This window comes from Syngnathoides biaculeatus, chromosome 17, assembly GCF_019802595.1.
Source record: "Syngnathoides biaculeatus isolate LvHL_M chromosome 17, ASM1980259v1, whole genome shotgun sequence".
NCBI lineage: Eukaryota > Metazoa > Chordata > Actinopteri > Syngnathiformes > Syngnathidae > Syngnathoides > Syngnathoides biaculeatus.
The window spans coordinates 19,610,981-19,627,665 of record NC_084656.1 but is presented as its reverse complement, the minus strand read 5'-3'; the positions used below and the strand labels follow the sequence as shown (position 1 = coordinate 19,627,665).

General features: G+C 45.7%; 1 protein-coding gene across 2 annotated transcripts in view; it reads left to right on the top strand.

Moving 5' to 3' along the window:
• The window catches only part of LOC133490949 (WD repeat-containing protein 70), a 46,094-nt gene that overhangs the window by 8,159 nt on the left and 21,250 nt on the right, over positions 1-16,685 (top strand). For both annotated transcript variants that reach the window (XM_061801692.1, XM_061801693.1), the window contains exon 10: positions 8,205-8,379. In XM_061801692.1, coding sequence (XP_061657676.1) covers positions 8,205-8,379 — 175 coding nt within the window. The remainder of the gene's footprint in view (positions 1-8,204; positions 8,380-16,685) is intronic.

The following is a 16,685-nucleotide window of genomic DNA, read 5'->3' as shown; positions in this document are numbered from 1 at the left end:
ATGTCATTTTTGTGAAACGTGGAAATCCGTTGAGAAAATTTCGTGTGTGTGTGTGGGGGGGGGGGCTGCGATCACGTAGATTATTGTAGATTATTAGATTATAAATTTCACTCGGTCTACGTTTTTATGTCTGAAGTTAGGCAAAATTATTTTGGTTGCTTGGACTCATATTTTCAGTTTTCAAAATGTTATGATTGACCTGTAGTTACACTGTTAGAAGTAACCAGAGGTCACCGTTTAACTGTGTTTTATATAAAAAAAAAAAATTGTGCCCGAAGGGGGGCGCACCCCCTTTTTGAAACCCCAAATGCCCCCCCCCCACCACCACCCCCATGCATGCGTTGCCGAAGGTGTTTTTTCTCAAATCGGTCCTTCTCATCCCTGTAACTGTCGCAAAGAACTACTTTTGTCCAAATGGAGCTCCTCAACTCACTTCAGATTGGGTTTTTTGGGGATCAAGATGCCACCAGGTGGCTCCAAATTCATTTTCTTGACCGAGTGAGGAGAATTTCCCCGCATTCCCCCCAACTGCGAAAATTCAGAGGTTCACTGAAATTATGTACACGCATTTAAAAAGTCCGTCTTCCATAATTTGTCCGCCGTAAGAATGTGGATTTGAGTGAGTGTGACAAGCAGCGGTGCGGTTATTCATTTGAAGCAGGAAAGGCCGCTGCCCCGCTGTTTACCGGCGCGAAAAACCCTCCCAGATGTGGCCGTGTTTGCGCAACTCTCGCCGCAGCCTCTCGGAAATCCTCCCCTGGCACGTCAGCGGCGGTCGAGCGTGAAAGGGGGGGGGGGGGGTGTTGCAGCTGGCCCCAGGTCGATCGATTACGGCGACGCCGAATCTGGCTCGTTGCCGGTATTTTACCTTATTTTAGCTGACAAAAAAAAAATGCGTTTCCGTACATGGTGTATTCAGACCCGCTTGAAATTGTTTATTTCTCTTGCGATTAATGAATTACATGCCTTGGCTTATGAGTTTAATTCATTCCGTGCCGCCACTTGTAACTCAAATCACCTTTCCCCAATGGAATGAATGCCAGGAAGCCCTTCCAGCGCCCCCTAAAAACACAATAACAATGTCATTGAAATCTAAAACTTTATTGTATTGTATTTAAGAGACCAACTTATTAAATAGAATGTGAAGGATGAAAAAGTTTGCGTCTCGTGATATTTCTGTGGGCATTGTGCTGCTCATTCTGGTGTATTCATTTTGGGCACTCGGCGGCAATATAATACATCCAGACAGACAATTTAATGAGATACAGTCGTAAAGCAAAACAAATTTATTTATATTGCACATTTTCGTCAAATGGGAAAAAAATGATCAATTAAGATATCTACTTTTCAATTATATGGGATATAGAGGCGGCACGGTGGCTCAGCTGGTAAAGCGTTGGCCTCACAGTTCTGAGGTTGAGGGTTTGATCCCGGCCCCGCCTGTGTGGAGTTTGCATGTTCTCCCCGCGCCTGCGTGGGTTTCCTCCGGGTGGGCACTCCGGTTTCCTCCCACATCCCAAAAACATGCAACATTCATTGGACACTCTAAATTGCCCCTAGGTGTGATTGGTCGTTCGTCTCCATGCGATGCCCTGCGATTGGCTGGCAGCCAGTTCAGCGTGTACCCCGCGCCCTGTCCGTTGACTGCCAGGATAGGTGCCGGCTCTCCCCGCGACCCTCGTGAGGATAAGCGGCTAAGAAAATGGATGGGTGGATGGATGGGATAAAGAATATATATATTGTTGAATGCTTCATCTGCATGTAATGTAAGTTGTTTACAGAATTAGTACCACAACATCAATGCTCATTTAGTTACTCCGTCTATGGCATTTTGCATTGTATTGTGGATTGTATTTTGTTAGTGGACTTGGATAAGACATTAGCGCAGTTTTGGTAAACACACATTGTGTAATTGTCTCTTTTATGTCTAGTTAGTATTAAAATAAACTTCAGGAGGGAGCGGTAATCCATAGCTTGAAGCAAGCACACTTAGCTCCTTTTTTTTTTTTTTTTTTTTAATAATTATAGTTAAGCCAAACTGGTGCTTATAGTGAAGTTGTCTGCGCTTGTAGCTCAAATTTTTGCGTGCACGCATACGCCGCACTCACAGGCCTGCAACCAATCAACAAGTTTGTTGACTCTCTGCCTGCAGGAACATTTATGGCGGCTTTTCGTAGACCCCGGGCTGCTGCCCCTGTCGTCGTGGCAACGAAAGGCGTTGGCCACGCTGTCGAGGGGGGGGGATAGGATTGCCGTTTAAAATAACAGGGCCAAAAGAGTTTTGAAATTCTCGTTTGTCGGGGGTGTTTTGATAACACGTGGCGGACACCTGGCAGACTGTGGGAAAGCTTCAAAATGTCTTTTTCTTTTGAAGCCACGTGAAAATGAAGCCCTGTTGTCGTCTACGGTCACCATCAAAAGGCTTTCTTCCGTGGACCCCGGTCGCCCCAACTGTACCGTCGGGTGTTTTCATCGACCTTCTATACGCCTCAAAACATTCACCCCGACGCCATTCTGCCCGTCCTTCCTGTCCACAGAGCCGCTTTTGTCGTTTCTGTGAATAGCTTTATTAGGGATGATCACTGGAGCGCCCAAAGCCTTTGAATTCATGCTCCGGTTTCCCCCGACGCGCATTCACGGCCGCAAAATTCACCAGCGGTGGACCGTTTTCCGCTGGAAGGAAGTCGTGACGGCGGGTGGTGAAGGGGATTGTCTTGCGATTCTTGCTTGACGAGAGAAGTAACACCTAAAAAAAAAAAAAAAAAAAATACTTGGCTATGAAAATACCACTAAAATGACCAACGTTCAAATAAAGTATTGTTAGTGTTAGTTAAAATCGAGGCAGATTTTTGATTCCTAAAATTAACGAAATAATATAATCCACGTCATCCATACATTTTTGCACCCACAAGACAAAAATGTACAGTTGGAGAAATATTTCTTGGGATTCCCGTCATTTGGCCCACTTACAAGGTGGCAGCACACATGGAGAAAATTTAAAGGTCAAGTGTCATGCCTGTAAACATGCGAAAATCGATATTGTCATGAAAAATACAAATAGCGTTATTCACGTCAATGTCTATACGAAAAAATAAATATGAGCGGAGAGCCCGTCATCCATGTGGAACGTTGCGGAAGTCTCATTCGACATTTAAGTGGTAGCCATATTGGGTGCATATTCTGCCTGTGACATCACACTGGGAGACTCACCATTGAAAACACGCTGCGCCACCTACAATGGGAGACGAACGCGCCCTTTCTGTCACGGAAGCTCTTTTCGAAGAAGAGAACATCTCAAAACCGAGTGAAGTGACCGGGGCAATATTACCCTATCGTTTCGAGTCATATTTAGATGATATGCGGATCATGGCCAAAGCGCCTCTCTGTCCAATCCACCTTCGCGGCGTTGCGACGAGCCACCCCGCGTCGACACATTTAGCACCCCTGACTTACGGATGACTTCCCCCCCCCCAACTATTATTTTTTTTTTAGTAGCTGTGTACACGCCTACCTGTCATTTGGAACCCACGAAGCTCTCGTCCTTTGCACCCGTGTAATCCATTTTTCGCGACGAACCGGGTCTTTTGGAAAAGTATGAAGAGCGAATCCATCCTCCCGAGTGTTCGAGCAATGTCCAGCAATACGACGAGTCGGCATTTTGGCTAACACGAAGGAACAACGAGCTACCTTCCCTCCGATAAAACTAATAGAAACATACGAGGCCGCCTGAGTGCGCTACTGCCCTGTACGTCACTTCCTGCTTCTTCTCGAAAACAAATCCCGAGAGGATTTTCATGGCGGGAGTTACAGAAAGCCGTATACGTCAAAATCATATTTTGTGGTGGAAAAAAACGGATGGGTCCATGCCGGCTTTCATTAATAACATACTAAAAATCATGACAGTGGACCTTTAAGGACAGAAAAACACACAATGGGTAGTTTGAATAATTTTGCTTCGGTGTCCTTGAACAGGTGATGTATTTTTGTTATTTCGCTGCACAGAAATATGTAACCGTAGGTCGGAGCGATGTAGTTTGACGTGTCGGGTTCATTCACAGTCCAGTGCGTCTCAGACGACGGCCCGCTATACACCGCTAGTCGTCCGTATCCATCCCGACGACACGCACGCATGCCACACCATCAAGGGGAGAATTTGTCCTTATCCAGACCAAGTCCTGGATGAATTTTGAATCTTGTTTTGGTTGCGTAGTCCATCTTAAGACTGTGGTGGTTTATTAACACCAAATAATCCTAACATTGAAAAACGGTCAACATAGACGTCCCCTTACCAACGCTAATGCTAACCCCTAAACAACCCTAACCTTTACTAATCCTAATCCTAACCTCTTTCTACCCCCCATCCCCACAAACCCACACACACGCACATTCTTTTTCACCTCTCCTTCATAACTTTGTTTGATATAAAACAAAGGAAAAAATATTTTAAAACAGTGGGGATTTTTATTTTTTTATATATAAAAAAGGGGGTGGGCACACCATTTTCCCTTTTTGGTAGTAGAACCAAGTCATTTTCTTTCTTTTTTTTCCCCAATATATTTTCCCCCTTTGAACCTTTTTTTTTTTCTTCCATTAACTGTCAAATCTAAAATCAAATATGAAAAAAATCTGTTCCCTTGCCTATTTTTGTGTTTTGGGATACAGCCTTAATTCTCCTCGCTAATCGCAACTATTAGCCCCTGACTACCTCGAACCCAAGCACTGTTGAAAACTGGTTGACAGTGTGGGGGGGCATTGAACCGGAACAGAATATTCCCAATGCCCGGAGCTTGGTTGTTCCAACAGACGAGACAGATATTCAAAGAGATCATTCTATAGAATGCCAGCTGAAAAGACCAAAAAAAAAATGGATGGATTTCGGCAATTAAACGTGACGGATTGTGCCCAATCAAATACACACGACTGTGTAGCGATCACTTCACTTCAGGTAGAAATTACATGTATTCTTCTCTATCTCAAATTACCAAGAAGTATTTATGCCAAGTTGGCTCATTTGAGAACAATACGTTTAAAAAAAAAAAAAAAAAGACGTCTCCAACGTACACTGAAGCGTGTTGCGGCCACACATTAAACTTCTGTAAACCTCTCCCCGACAGATGTTTTTTTTTTTTTTTTCATTGTTCTCCAATGAGTCCGATATGCGTATTTTAAAAAGAAAAAAGAAAATATGCCACCGGTCACGGTGATGTTTACGTAGGTTAAAGTGTGGCCGCAACATGCTTCTGTGTACGGAGGCTGAAGCCTATCCCAGCGATTTATTTTCTTTTTTTAAATACACATTGGATTCATTTGAGAACAATGCATATTAAAAAAAAAAATATATCATGGTGAGGTTTACTGAAGTTCAACGTATGTCCGCAACGCGCTTCCGTGTACGAGGAGCCGACTCGCTGTCTTTTTTTTTTTTTTTTCTAATCATAGTTAATGAATACGAGTTTGTGTAAAACCAGGGGTCATTTATTTAAATATTGGTATTTGTATTGAAAAAAATCCGAGTGGCTCCATCACTACGTGGGATTTATTCTTAATTTGAGAAAAGCTCCAGCAACGAAGAATTTGTATGCGTCCAGACTTTTTTTTTTACGCTTTCAAACTCTTTGTGTAAATCTCGACGACTTACTCACCAGATCCATGTGTCGATTCAGTTGTCCAAGACAAGCGGAAGCGGGCTAACGGTCCAATTTCTTATCGGCGAAAACATCGATGTCGGTGTTAGATATTATCTAGGCCAAGTGTCTCTCATTTTTCCACGTACGTTTATTATCGCCTTCTTATTGTTTAATGGTATCGGACGAAACTCTGGGCGTCGTGCTGTAACGTATTTTCGTGCCGTCTTTGCTAGACCGGCACTATGGCCAGTCGCATGACTCTGGTGACGTAGTTGCACGAACTCTATACGTGAACTTCCGTTATTTGTGGGTGATGAGGCTCAACCGCGAATAGCAAAAACCTTGGAATATTTGAAACTCACTATAATTGAAATGAACAAAAAATTCAAATGGAAAAAAACAAAGTAGCAGGATTTTGAGTAAAAAAAAAAAAAAAAAAACATGAGTAAGTGGGGGTTTCTGTGAAAAATAGTGGAGGTGAATTTGTGAAAACTGAACCGCGTCAAGTTCAAGCCAGCCTCGACTTTTACAGGAATTCCTGTGACATTGCTCGGACCACGGTGGATTCTCTCCAGCTTCATTATTCCTCCTCCCAAATCCCCCCTCCCACTTTATTTTGCTGGGCTGCGATGGAGGATGGAAGAATCCTCAAATACCCCCCCGTTAATCCTCCTTTCTCAAAACACAGCCCCACTGAGTCAGCCTGCCGTCACGCAGCAGTCATCAGAACCTGACCAAAAACTAACCCCACACAACCACCTGTGCGCATCTACCTGTACGTCATCCTTATCTCTACACCGTGGAACGCGATCTGCGCGACCATCACCCCCCCCCCCCCCCCGCCCCCCACTAGGCCTGTTACCGGATGGTCGGATAAAATCTGAGGGGTCAGAGGGTGCGTCGTCTTTCCTCGGCTGATGTGCGAACCGCCGGACTACCGCGTAAAGTGCCCACGCCTGACTGGAGATGAATGGTCCTCATTTTATGACATTCACCGAAGCCGTCGTGTTGCAGGAACGGGCGGGGGGGGGGGGGGTTGGACTGTTGACTGAACGGAAAACAAGGGTGCAGGGATAAGGAACGGGACCAGATTGTTTTTGCTGGCTTCTGCATACCACACGTGTTGGTGTTACTTTTCCACAACAAGCCACGTTCTTCATTGACGCAAAAAATGAAATCATGTCGGAGAGAACGGGGACCACTGATCTTAGTTTTATTAACAGATTGTACAGACAGACTGGAAGAGTCACAGAAAGGTCATGGAAATTTTCACGCATCTGGCACCTAAATGGTTCTGTTAGCGCAAGTTTGGGTTTCGCGACTACAAAAGGTGGCGGGGGTTCACTTTGCTTGTTCACTTGAGTAAGTCCGACTCGTTTCCGGCGAGGGTTGAACTCCGCCGAGGCTGTCGCCGATTCTGTTCATAATTCTTATGGGCAGAATTTCTAGGCGCAGATGGTTTCGGTTCGGTTTCCTCGGTATTACGTCTCTGCTTTTTGCAGATGACGTGGTTCTGTTGGGTTCATCAAGCCATGATAGCATGGTCCTCTCTCCGGGTCAGGGATGAGATTCTACCCCAAGAGGAGGGAGGAGTTCAAATATCTTTGGGCCTGATTGACAAGTGAGGGAAGAATGCTACGAGGATATAAATAGGATAACAATGTTCTGTGTGATATGTGAAATGTTATGCGGTTCTGATTGTCTTGACTGTCAACCCTGGACTTGCGTCAACATAATAGAGACGTCAGTGCGAGGCAGCAGTTGGACTCATTTGTCATCCTGTCCGGTTCTGTTCTGTCGACGCTAGCCGAGAGTTTGTCTTAGGAAATCCGCATTGCGACCCAGAAGAAAGCCGTCTTTGCAATGTACGTTACCGCGGGAGTGGAACTTTTACCACCCAGTAGGTCAGAATTCTTTTTTTTTTTTCAGTGAAGAAGACGGACGTGTTTAGGATTATTCCGCCGCGGCGGAGGTCTGAGTGCTGTCCTAGCTTGGCTCGTTAACTCCTTTTGCCGTGCGTTGATTCAAACACCGCGACAGATCAAAAAGGGTTTTCTCGGACCCTCGCGAGCTCTTACTCAAGCTGTATGTCTCGAGCTGGCATTTGTTTCACATTGTTAGGCTTTGTCCAAACACGGCTTTGGGAGGGCGCGTCGGCGACGTCGTAGGCGGCGGCAGAGGAGGAATTCTGTTAGTAGTAGCAGGCCCGGCTGGATGTTTACACACCTTGGCCTGACCTCGTGAACTTACGAGGTCTTGGTGTTCACCGGAGCGTGGAGCGGGGTCACAGACACATTTGGAATCCCGTTTCGTCTTCAGTCTTTGAATAGTCGAAATGTATACTTAACCAGTTTTATGACAACTTTGCCTTGTCCCGGCGACACGGTGGCGCAGCTGTAAAGCATCGGCCTCACAGTTCTGAGGATGAACACTGGTTCGATCCCGGCCCTACCTGCGTGGAGTTCGCGGGTCTCTCACGAGCCGACGCATTTGGACCGATGTCTTCCTTTTTTTTAACGACTTGTTTTCATGCTGCCCCGGCTGAAGATCAATGACATTCCCGTTCCCTCTCTGCAGAACGGTGCGAACGTGGGACGTGACGTCGGAAAAGAAGCACAAGTCGGTGTTCAAGCCCCGCTCTTTCCAAGGAAAGAAGGTCACCCCCACGTGCTGCACCTACAGCCGCGACGGGAAGCTCGTCGCGGCCGGCTGTCAGGACGGAACCATCCAGATCTGGGACAGAAACCTCAGTGTGAGTCTATGTGCTTATAAACAAATACAAAGAGTACTTCAGTCTAGATTGCAGTATATTTGTATTATGTATGGACTTGGTCCAACAATCTACTGCAGCCCTTTTCCCTCGTTTGCGTCTTCTGACGGGTTTCGTGTTTGAATCTCCCACTAAGAAGGTAAAATGCATACTCTGTAGGGTTTAAGTCTAAAAAGTGAACTTGGCCCACCAGTTCACCACGGCCATTTTCCGTTATTTGGTCGTTTTCGAGAGTTCGTCCCCGCAAACTTCATTTGGCACGTCCAAGGGATCCTCGAAAATGTCATAAACCAGGGATTCCCTTTTTATTTTTTTTTTTTTTTTTACACCGTTTTTCTGACTGACAGGGTTTCAACGTGCAAAAATTTTAGATGGCTTGGTTGAAAATTCCTTTTGTCCAGAACTGAAATGGTTTTGAGCGGATCGACACCGGGGCTTGGCCCAGAGTTTGTTTTCATCCTCTTCGCTCTCCAGCTGCACTTTGGTATTCGAGAATGTTGGAGAAAATGCAAACAATGACATCGCTATGATGTTAAAAATGAGCAGGTTTATCATTTATGTTGTTCATGTTGATTAATTATCATCTTCACAAACGATATGGGAATTTCTTTTTAACACCGCTCTCGATCTCCCATCCGATTTTTATTATATTTATTTTTTCGAACATCCGAGATCTCATCCAAGTCCTCTCACACATCATCTGGGATTCATAAAAAAAAATAAAAAATGAAAAATGTGGGCCAGTCCATCTCAGCAGATGTTCGTCGTCGGCGTGTGTCACCTGCTGGCGCTCCGAAAAGCAAAGTCAGAGGTCAAGCCCGGAGTCATTAGGATTAATCATTGGGGCGCCGTGGACGTCTGTAGCAAATTTCACCATCGTTGTTTGGATATTCATGTCTGGGCCGGGCCGGGACAACGCTCACTACGGTGCCGTTTCTGCTATAAAAGTATATTTAAAACAAACACAAAACAATAGAAGCCGTTATGTAAGCGGATGACTCGACGTGCTTTTTCAGTGCAGCCGCGTGCAAGTCGATGGAAGGCCCAATCACGTTAGCCTTTGTAGATTTTCCACTATTAATACGCAATTAGCCGTCGCGTTCCATTCCTGAAGAATGCTGAAGTCATCGGTTGGTTTTGGCGTTGTCGGACCGTCCGATTATTTCACATCCTTAACGGGAGCCAAAACCTTCGAGGACGCGTGTGCTCCGGTACATACCAGCAAGCGTTTCCGACGAAAGTCCATTATATAATCATTCATCCGTTTTCCGAGCCGCTTATCCTCACAAGGGGTCGCTGGATTCCCGGAGCCTTTGTGCAGGGACGAGAATTTTCCGCGGATTTGCGGCATTCCGAGTTTTTTCATCTGAAAATGAAAATCCGTTGAAAAAATTTTTTTTTTGTTTTGTTTTTTTTTTTCCGGCTATCGCCAGCATCTGTCGGCAACGCTCGTCGTGAAATTAGTCACAGCTGTTGATAGCGGAAAACGGCATTGCTCTGCGTTTGCATTAAATTTGGTGTTTTATAATAATGACAACATTCCAATTTCCGGAAGCATTTTGGGGGTATTTTGTCGGTATTTTCACTCCGATGTTAACATTTCATAGAGATGCATTCTCTTTACGATGGCATAGTTATAATTTATAGACATATGTACGCATGTGTTATTGAGCGTTTGCCAGTATGGCAAAAGTCGTGCCGGGGAAATTGATAAAAACCATGGAGTAAAAAACTCTTTCAGATGGGCACGGCTTGGAAAAAATGTTCCCGTGCAGATGGGAACGAAAACTGGATCAACACATCTAACCGAAGACGGACAAAAACTGGACGTTGCCGGCAAAGTGCAGTGCACTCTTGTGTTCCGATATGATCAATTATGCAAGCCGAGGTGCAAAAAAAAAAAATATCCAGGAGCGTATCCAAACGATGTAAATTTCCTCAAATATGATATAATTGACAACTGTTAATACAATTAGGCCTATCTGTTAGCACTGGCCCTGTAGATCACCCATTTTATCGCTCACTTTGATATTTCATGATCTCTCTCTCGCTCTCTCGATCTATCGATCTATCTATCTATCTATCTATCTATCTATCTATCTATCTATCTATCTATCTATCTATCTATCTATCTATCTATCTATCTATCTATCTATCTATCTATCTATCTATCTATCTATCTATCTATCTATCTATCTATCTATCTATCATTATCGCTCTCTCTCTCTCTCTCTCTCTCTCTCTCGTTGTTTGGACTCATATTTTAAGTTTTCCGAGTGTTCTAAATTTACACTGTTAGAAGTAACCAGATGTCACCAACTAACGGTATGTTTCCTAAAAAAAATTTCGTGCCAAAAGGCAGACATTTTCCGTGTTTTTGAGAGAACGTTCATTTATTTGCTTTTGTCTTTTCTTATAATTCACGTTCGCGGGGCCCCTCGTTTGGATAATTCGCTTCTGTTATATATTTCATACAAGACCGTAACCGGCGAGTGGGGAATGGCTCGACCAGCGCGAGGGGCTAATCCAGATTATTCGAACGGGGGGGGGGGGGGGGAGGCTACGCCGTAATTACTCCTTCGACAGTCGATTTTTTTTTAATCAGATAACGCAAACGACGCGCGGTCGGCTGCGCTTTGCGTATTCGCCGTCGCGACGGCGTCTCTCCTCGGAGACCACTCGCTGCAGCAGCGCACTCGTGAGAGATTGGACGAAAGCGCTCCGAATTTACGACATCTCCTTGTCCAAACTAAATATTTACCGCGCGTCCCATAGCAGCTCGCAATAGTCATGACTTTTTCCTGACCGGTGGTGCCCCCCCTCGTCTGAATGCCTCGAGAATTTGCCCTCTGCCCTAATCACGAGCCTAAAAAGGAGTCGATGGTGTTCTTTTATCCGCCGCCGCCGCCCTCCCCCTTGTCCGTCGGTCTCCGGTATTACTCACGGTCAGAAATATGCGGGGCGGATCAATCGCACTCAATCACGTGCAGCGCCTTGATGCACAGCTGCCGCCGATTGGGAGCGACGCGGGCTCGAGTCTTTCGGCGATGGCGAGTTGAGTCGGCCCTCCCGGTCAACTCCCGCTGCGAGTGATTGCTCACCCCCAGTCGGGTCGACCGGAATCAAAGGGGGGGGGGGGGGGTTCTTGGTACCTGGTGCACGAAGGGTGCAGGTCTTGGTTTCCCAGAATTCCCCCAGAGATTGGTTGAATGTTACACTGTGAGGTCATTGACAGGCTTAGATACTTCCACATGCTACAGAGGAGCATATTTACCTTATTTTCTAGTTTAGCCTGGGTTGTTATGGAGATTCTTTGCCGCCTGTGGATTCTCACGTGCTTTCCCGCTCACCTATCCGTTTACGGAGCTAAATAACCAAGTAAATCTTTTTTTGCGCTACATATTTGCTAAAATGTGTCTGTGAACAAGCCATTCAGAATTTCTTACTCAATTCTCCCTTCAAAATTTGGCTAATTGACATAATTAATAACAAAGAACTGGGCGAAGATCTGCCACTTTCAATTTTTATGGCCAGAATGCACTGACTAAAACACTATCATGTCGGAGAAAAGGTAGGCAGAGCTGCATTGAGTTTTATTGGCTGCGCAGATTAGCATTAGCATCTAAGTGGCACATACTCGGATGTTTGCCCACATGAGAATCGGCGGGTTTGTTTGGTGACGTTTCCAACCCACTAATTTAAAAGTGCAATTCAGCTTCATGGTGATGAAGTGCCGTCTCCACCAGTGAAAATACAGTCAAGCCTCGGTTCTAGAACATCCCCGTTTTCGAAGGAAAATTTCGAGATTTTTTTTTTTTTTTTGCTTCTGTTTTCAGACGAAAATCGGTACTCGAACGCTCCCGTATTGCGCGCGGCCAGACCGGCGGAGCCACGACGGGTTTGTTGTGAATTCCCACGCCCCCGAAAAAACACGGAATTAACGTAATGCACGCGCCGCAAGCAGTTGACCCACCCACAACGCGTTTTGTTACCAATTTGAACGCCCCCCCCCCCCCCCCCCCCCGAAAAAAAACCCGCTAATGACGTAACGCGCGCGGCGCAACCAGCGCATTTTGTTCTTCTGTATTCTGAGTCGTTACAGATACGGCAACGCACTCCCAGCCTAGCGTACTCTACTACTAAAGCATACATTTCAAGCAAAAAATATATATATTTCTTAAATTATTTTATTATATAAAGTATTTAGACTATAAATGTATTTCTACAATGCAGTTTATTATCAGGAAAAGCTAAAAAAAAATGCTTTTTTTTTAAGCTTGGAACGCATTATTTCTTTTCCATTCATTGTAATGGGAAACATCGATTTGGTTTTCAAACAAATTTCTTCTCGGACCCTTTTCTGGAACGGATTGTGGTCGGGAACCGAGGCATCACCGTACAATCCGTGCTTTTACTGTCTATCAGGGCTTGGCCTAATGCTTTCACTCAATTTTCTATTTTTATTAGGGGTGGGTGGGATTCTACTGTCCTGCATTGGGAGGATTTAGCATGATAAGCAATGAGGGACCAACAGGCTAGAAAAACAAGGTTTAGTTCTTGGAACTGTTTTTGTCTCTACACACCTGGGCCCGTTTTCAAAACGTCTCCTTTACGTCGGCTGGACGTTGATCAGAAGATGACACTCCACGGAGGAATTCAAAGTTCTTTTTCGGTTCGCATCTCCTACTTGAGTCCGTAAAAGAAGAGGTCGTCTCTCCAATGTCTGCTGAAAATATTTATTAAAAGATCAAGAAACCGATGACTAACCGAAGACCGCTTGATCATAAACATCTGTTACAAGTTTCCAAACGGTTGGATCATCTTCCCTCCCCATTTGTTTGGAAGCTAATAAAACAGTAGTCGGGCTTGCGGCGGTTGCCGCCGTCCGCCAGCGAACGTTCAGATTTCCTCTCGGGCTCGGAAAGTACCCGACCCCTGGAAAGAACCGAGATTGTTCTGGTCGGAAAGGGGTGTTGCATTTTGCCCCGCTAAAGATTTCTTCGGAATTCTCGTGAGCATCTGATGCGATACTTCGACGCGGACTAAAGCCGCGTCGGTGTCGGCACTGGTTGACTTCCGCGAATGACCCGAGCAGCTGTCCCGGGCCGCCGTTTTGGCCACTTGATCCCCGCAAAGCGACAAAGGTCGGCGCGAGACGTCGTTACTGGCTGCACAGTGGCCGTCGTCGAATGCTTCTGAGGTGTGCGCTTGTAAAGGTTTTGATGCGGCGGCGGCGGGGGGGGGGGGGGGGGTTGTATTCATATAATGACACTCGGGTTGCTCGGCGAGAACAGTTGGCCCCCGGGGGGGGTGGAACGGTATCAACTGGTGAAACCCGACGCGCTGTTCCCTCCGCGATTTATCAGCTCTCGCGGTTCCGGCGCTCGGCGGACTGTCTGTGCAAAAGTGCTCGCGCTCTTCTACGCCCCACTTCTTACTTTTGGTGTCACAAGCTGTAAAATATGTACGAGCCGAATCGTGACGAGGGGGGGGGGGGGGGATGTAGCGATTGAGGCGCTCGGATCTCATTTCCACAAAAAAAGAAAATAAATGGAAGCGCAATTAATGTGTTCCAGCTTCCCTGAAAAATTGCACTCGACACACAATATTGCTCTGTAAAACACTATAAAAGATTTGGAAAACGTGAGATATGTATGTATGAATGTATCTAATGTATTGTCCGAGGGATCTAACGGACCTTTCCCATGGCGATCTTAAGCTCCGCCCCCTTAGCCATGTCCGACTAGCTTCGAAAACGGCGATTGAACGGAACACGTTTAAAGTCGATTATCGCATATTACAGTGATGTTTTTTTGCCAAATGCGTCAGACTTGTCCAAGAGAGTGCGAGAGAGAGGTCTCAACTATTTCACGCAAAGATATGTACACGGAATTGAGATTTTGGGGGGAGCAGGACGCAATGTCAGAGTTATGGCGAATCGTTGGCCATCGATACAAAAAAAGTTTGACGCCTCACGGACTTCATATTTAAATCCAGGTCAGTGATGCGCTAACAAAGTGAAAGTTGTTCCTTCCAACATATACCGCCTTGTGTTTGTCGATGTTGTCCCCATTTAGTTGAACGTGCACTCTTCCGCGAGCCTTAATCCATCATCGACACTTCTTCAACCGTGTTTTAGGCTTTGGAAAATGAATCAATCGGCCCCCTTGAATTTTCCAAGCGCACACTATTAGCAACCAGCATTGCTTGTGGGACAATACGGCGAGAAGGGCGTGTCAAGACAATGCGGCTATCTGATTGGCTATTACTGTACGAGTGATTGACAGGTCGGAAAGGTCCATTGGCACCTGACAAACCGGCTTAACCGGCTGATATTTTCCTTCCCCTGCAAGGAAACCGATGTGAATTGATGGTGACCGGATCCCGGGAAGCGCGGCGCCGCTGAATTTTGAGAAATTTTGCTGCCACTACATTTGTAGAAAAATTTTAAAGATTTTCCGCCAATCTCAAGACAAAAAAAAAAAAAAATTGGTGCTCGTATCTTGAAAAACCAAATGGTCAAGTCCCTCATATCTCAAGGTATCAGTGTATACTGTGTACAGTAAAGTTTCTTTCGGCTTGTCCCGTTAGGGGTCGCCACAGGGTGACTTCTCAGATGTTTTTACGCTGGATGCCCTTCCTGACGCAACGCCTCTTGCGGAGTAGAGGAGATCTGAACTCACGACCCCTGGTTTACTAAACCGATGCTTTAACCGCTGAGCTATGGGGGCCTCTTACTGTACTGTACACAGTCACCCGTGCACTTTGAGTATCTTTTGGAATGTAAAAAAACACTCAAAGATACAAATAGAAAATGAGAACACTTGCAAGGAATTGCTGTAGGCCACTACTCACACCCGGTTGCTCACACACAGTCCCTTACCCCAAACCTAAACCTAATTTGACAAATTAAGGTCGAGGAACCAAACTAAAAAGTCTGGACTTCGCATTCAAGTATTTATACTTTGTCACTTCCCGTCACTATCTGACCACATCTTTCTATGTATAGCATGTCAATGACACAATGGTTTGCGCGAGACTCGCGGCGGCGAGAAAGAGAAGGGCACGGTTCGCCGAGGTTGTCACACGGTGCCGAAAACGGCGTTACGCGGTTGGGGGAGGGGGGGCGATCCGGTTTCATCACCCGACTCCGCGGCTTATCACAGGAAGCGAGCCGCCCCCGGCGTTCGGCGACGCCGGCCAGCCTTCGGGATAGTAAATAAACACTCAGCCTTTTCACAACAACAGTGTACGGGCCAGAAATAGCCGAAGACGGGGTGTGTGTCACTACCCATCATTGGCACCACCTCAGATTGACAGCCGTTATGTTGTTGTCTGACGTATTTACATGTATTTTTAATGAGTTGACCAAGGCATCGTTACCAATCAATCATAACGCGAGAAATGATTGCTGATTTCATTGTTTTCTGTTGCTTTGCTAGCTAAACGCAGCGCGCAAAGACAAGCGCTCACTGCCTGCAGATTAATCAATTGAGCGCAAATGGAGTGGACCGCTCGGCTGCAGGTCTTTGGGGAAGCTGCGACGTCGTGCGTTGACAGTTGTTATGTATCCACTTTATTTTACGATCGTCAGTCTTTTTGCCACCCGGGACCGAATGGTACGACCCGTCACGTGACGATTTTTCAGTCTGGATCGAGGGACGTCTCCTCCGGGCGCCGTTGCGGCGGGTCCAGTTTGTTGAGATTTTGTGGAATTTAAGAACAACCTGAACATTTTAACAGATGGACAGGAAGAACTGTTCGACTCACGCCGACGTTATCGTCACCTGGCGCGAGACTACCGCGTAAAAAGAGCCGTAAACGCGGCGGGCGCTAACCACAGATGGTATTCATTTTAGCAAGAAAGTCATCAAATCCAAAAAATATTATGATAGAAGATGGGTCAAGCAGGTTTTCATAACTTATTGGTTAAACATGAACAAAATATGCCTGTGGAGAACATGATCTTTTGTTTTTGATTTTATTCATAAAATAATAAAGCACTTGGACAGTTGCATAAAATATCACTGCTTGGCTGTGCGTTTATGTCAAAACATCTCCATATGCTCGACGCGTGCTACAATTTATTGAGTGAAATATGGATTGGGCTACTTCCAATTCAGCTCCTGGTGCCTACGTGGGACGACGCTGTTCACGATCAACCGGTTGGCAATATTCCTGTTCTAAAGTGTAATGTAGAAAGTGAGCCAATTGTAGGAATCCATTTTGTAACGTGCGATTCAAACTTTGGACCACAGATAGAGAAGATTTCTGATCTGTCCAAAAAA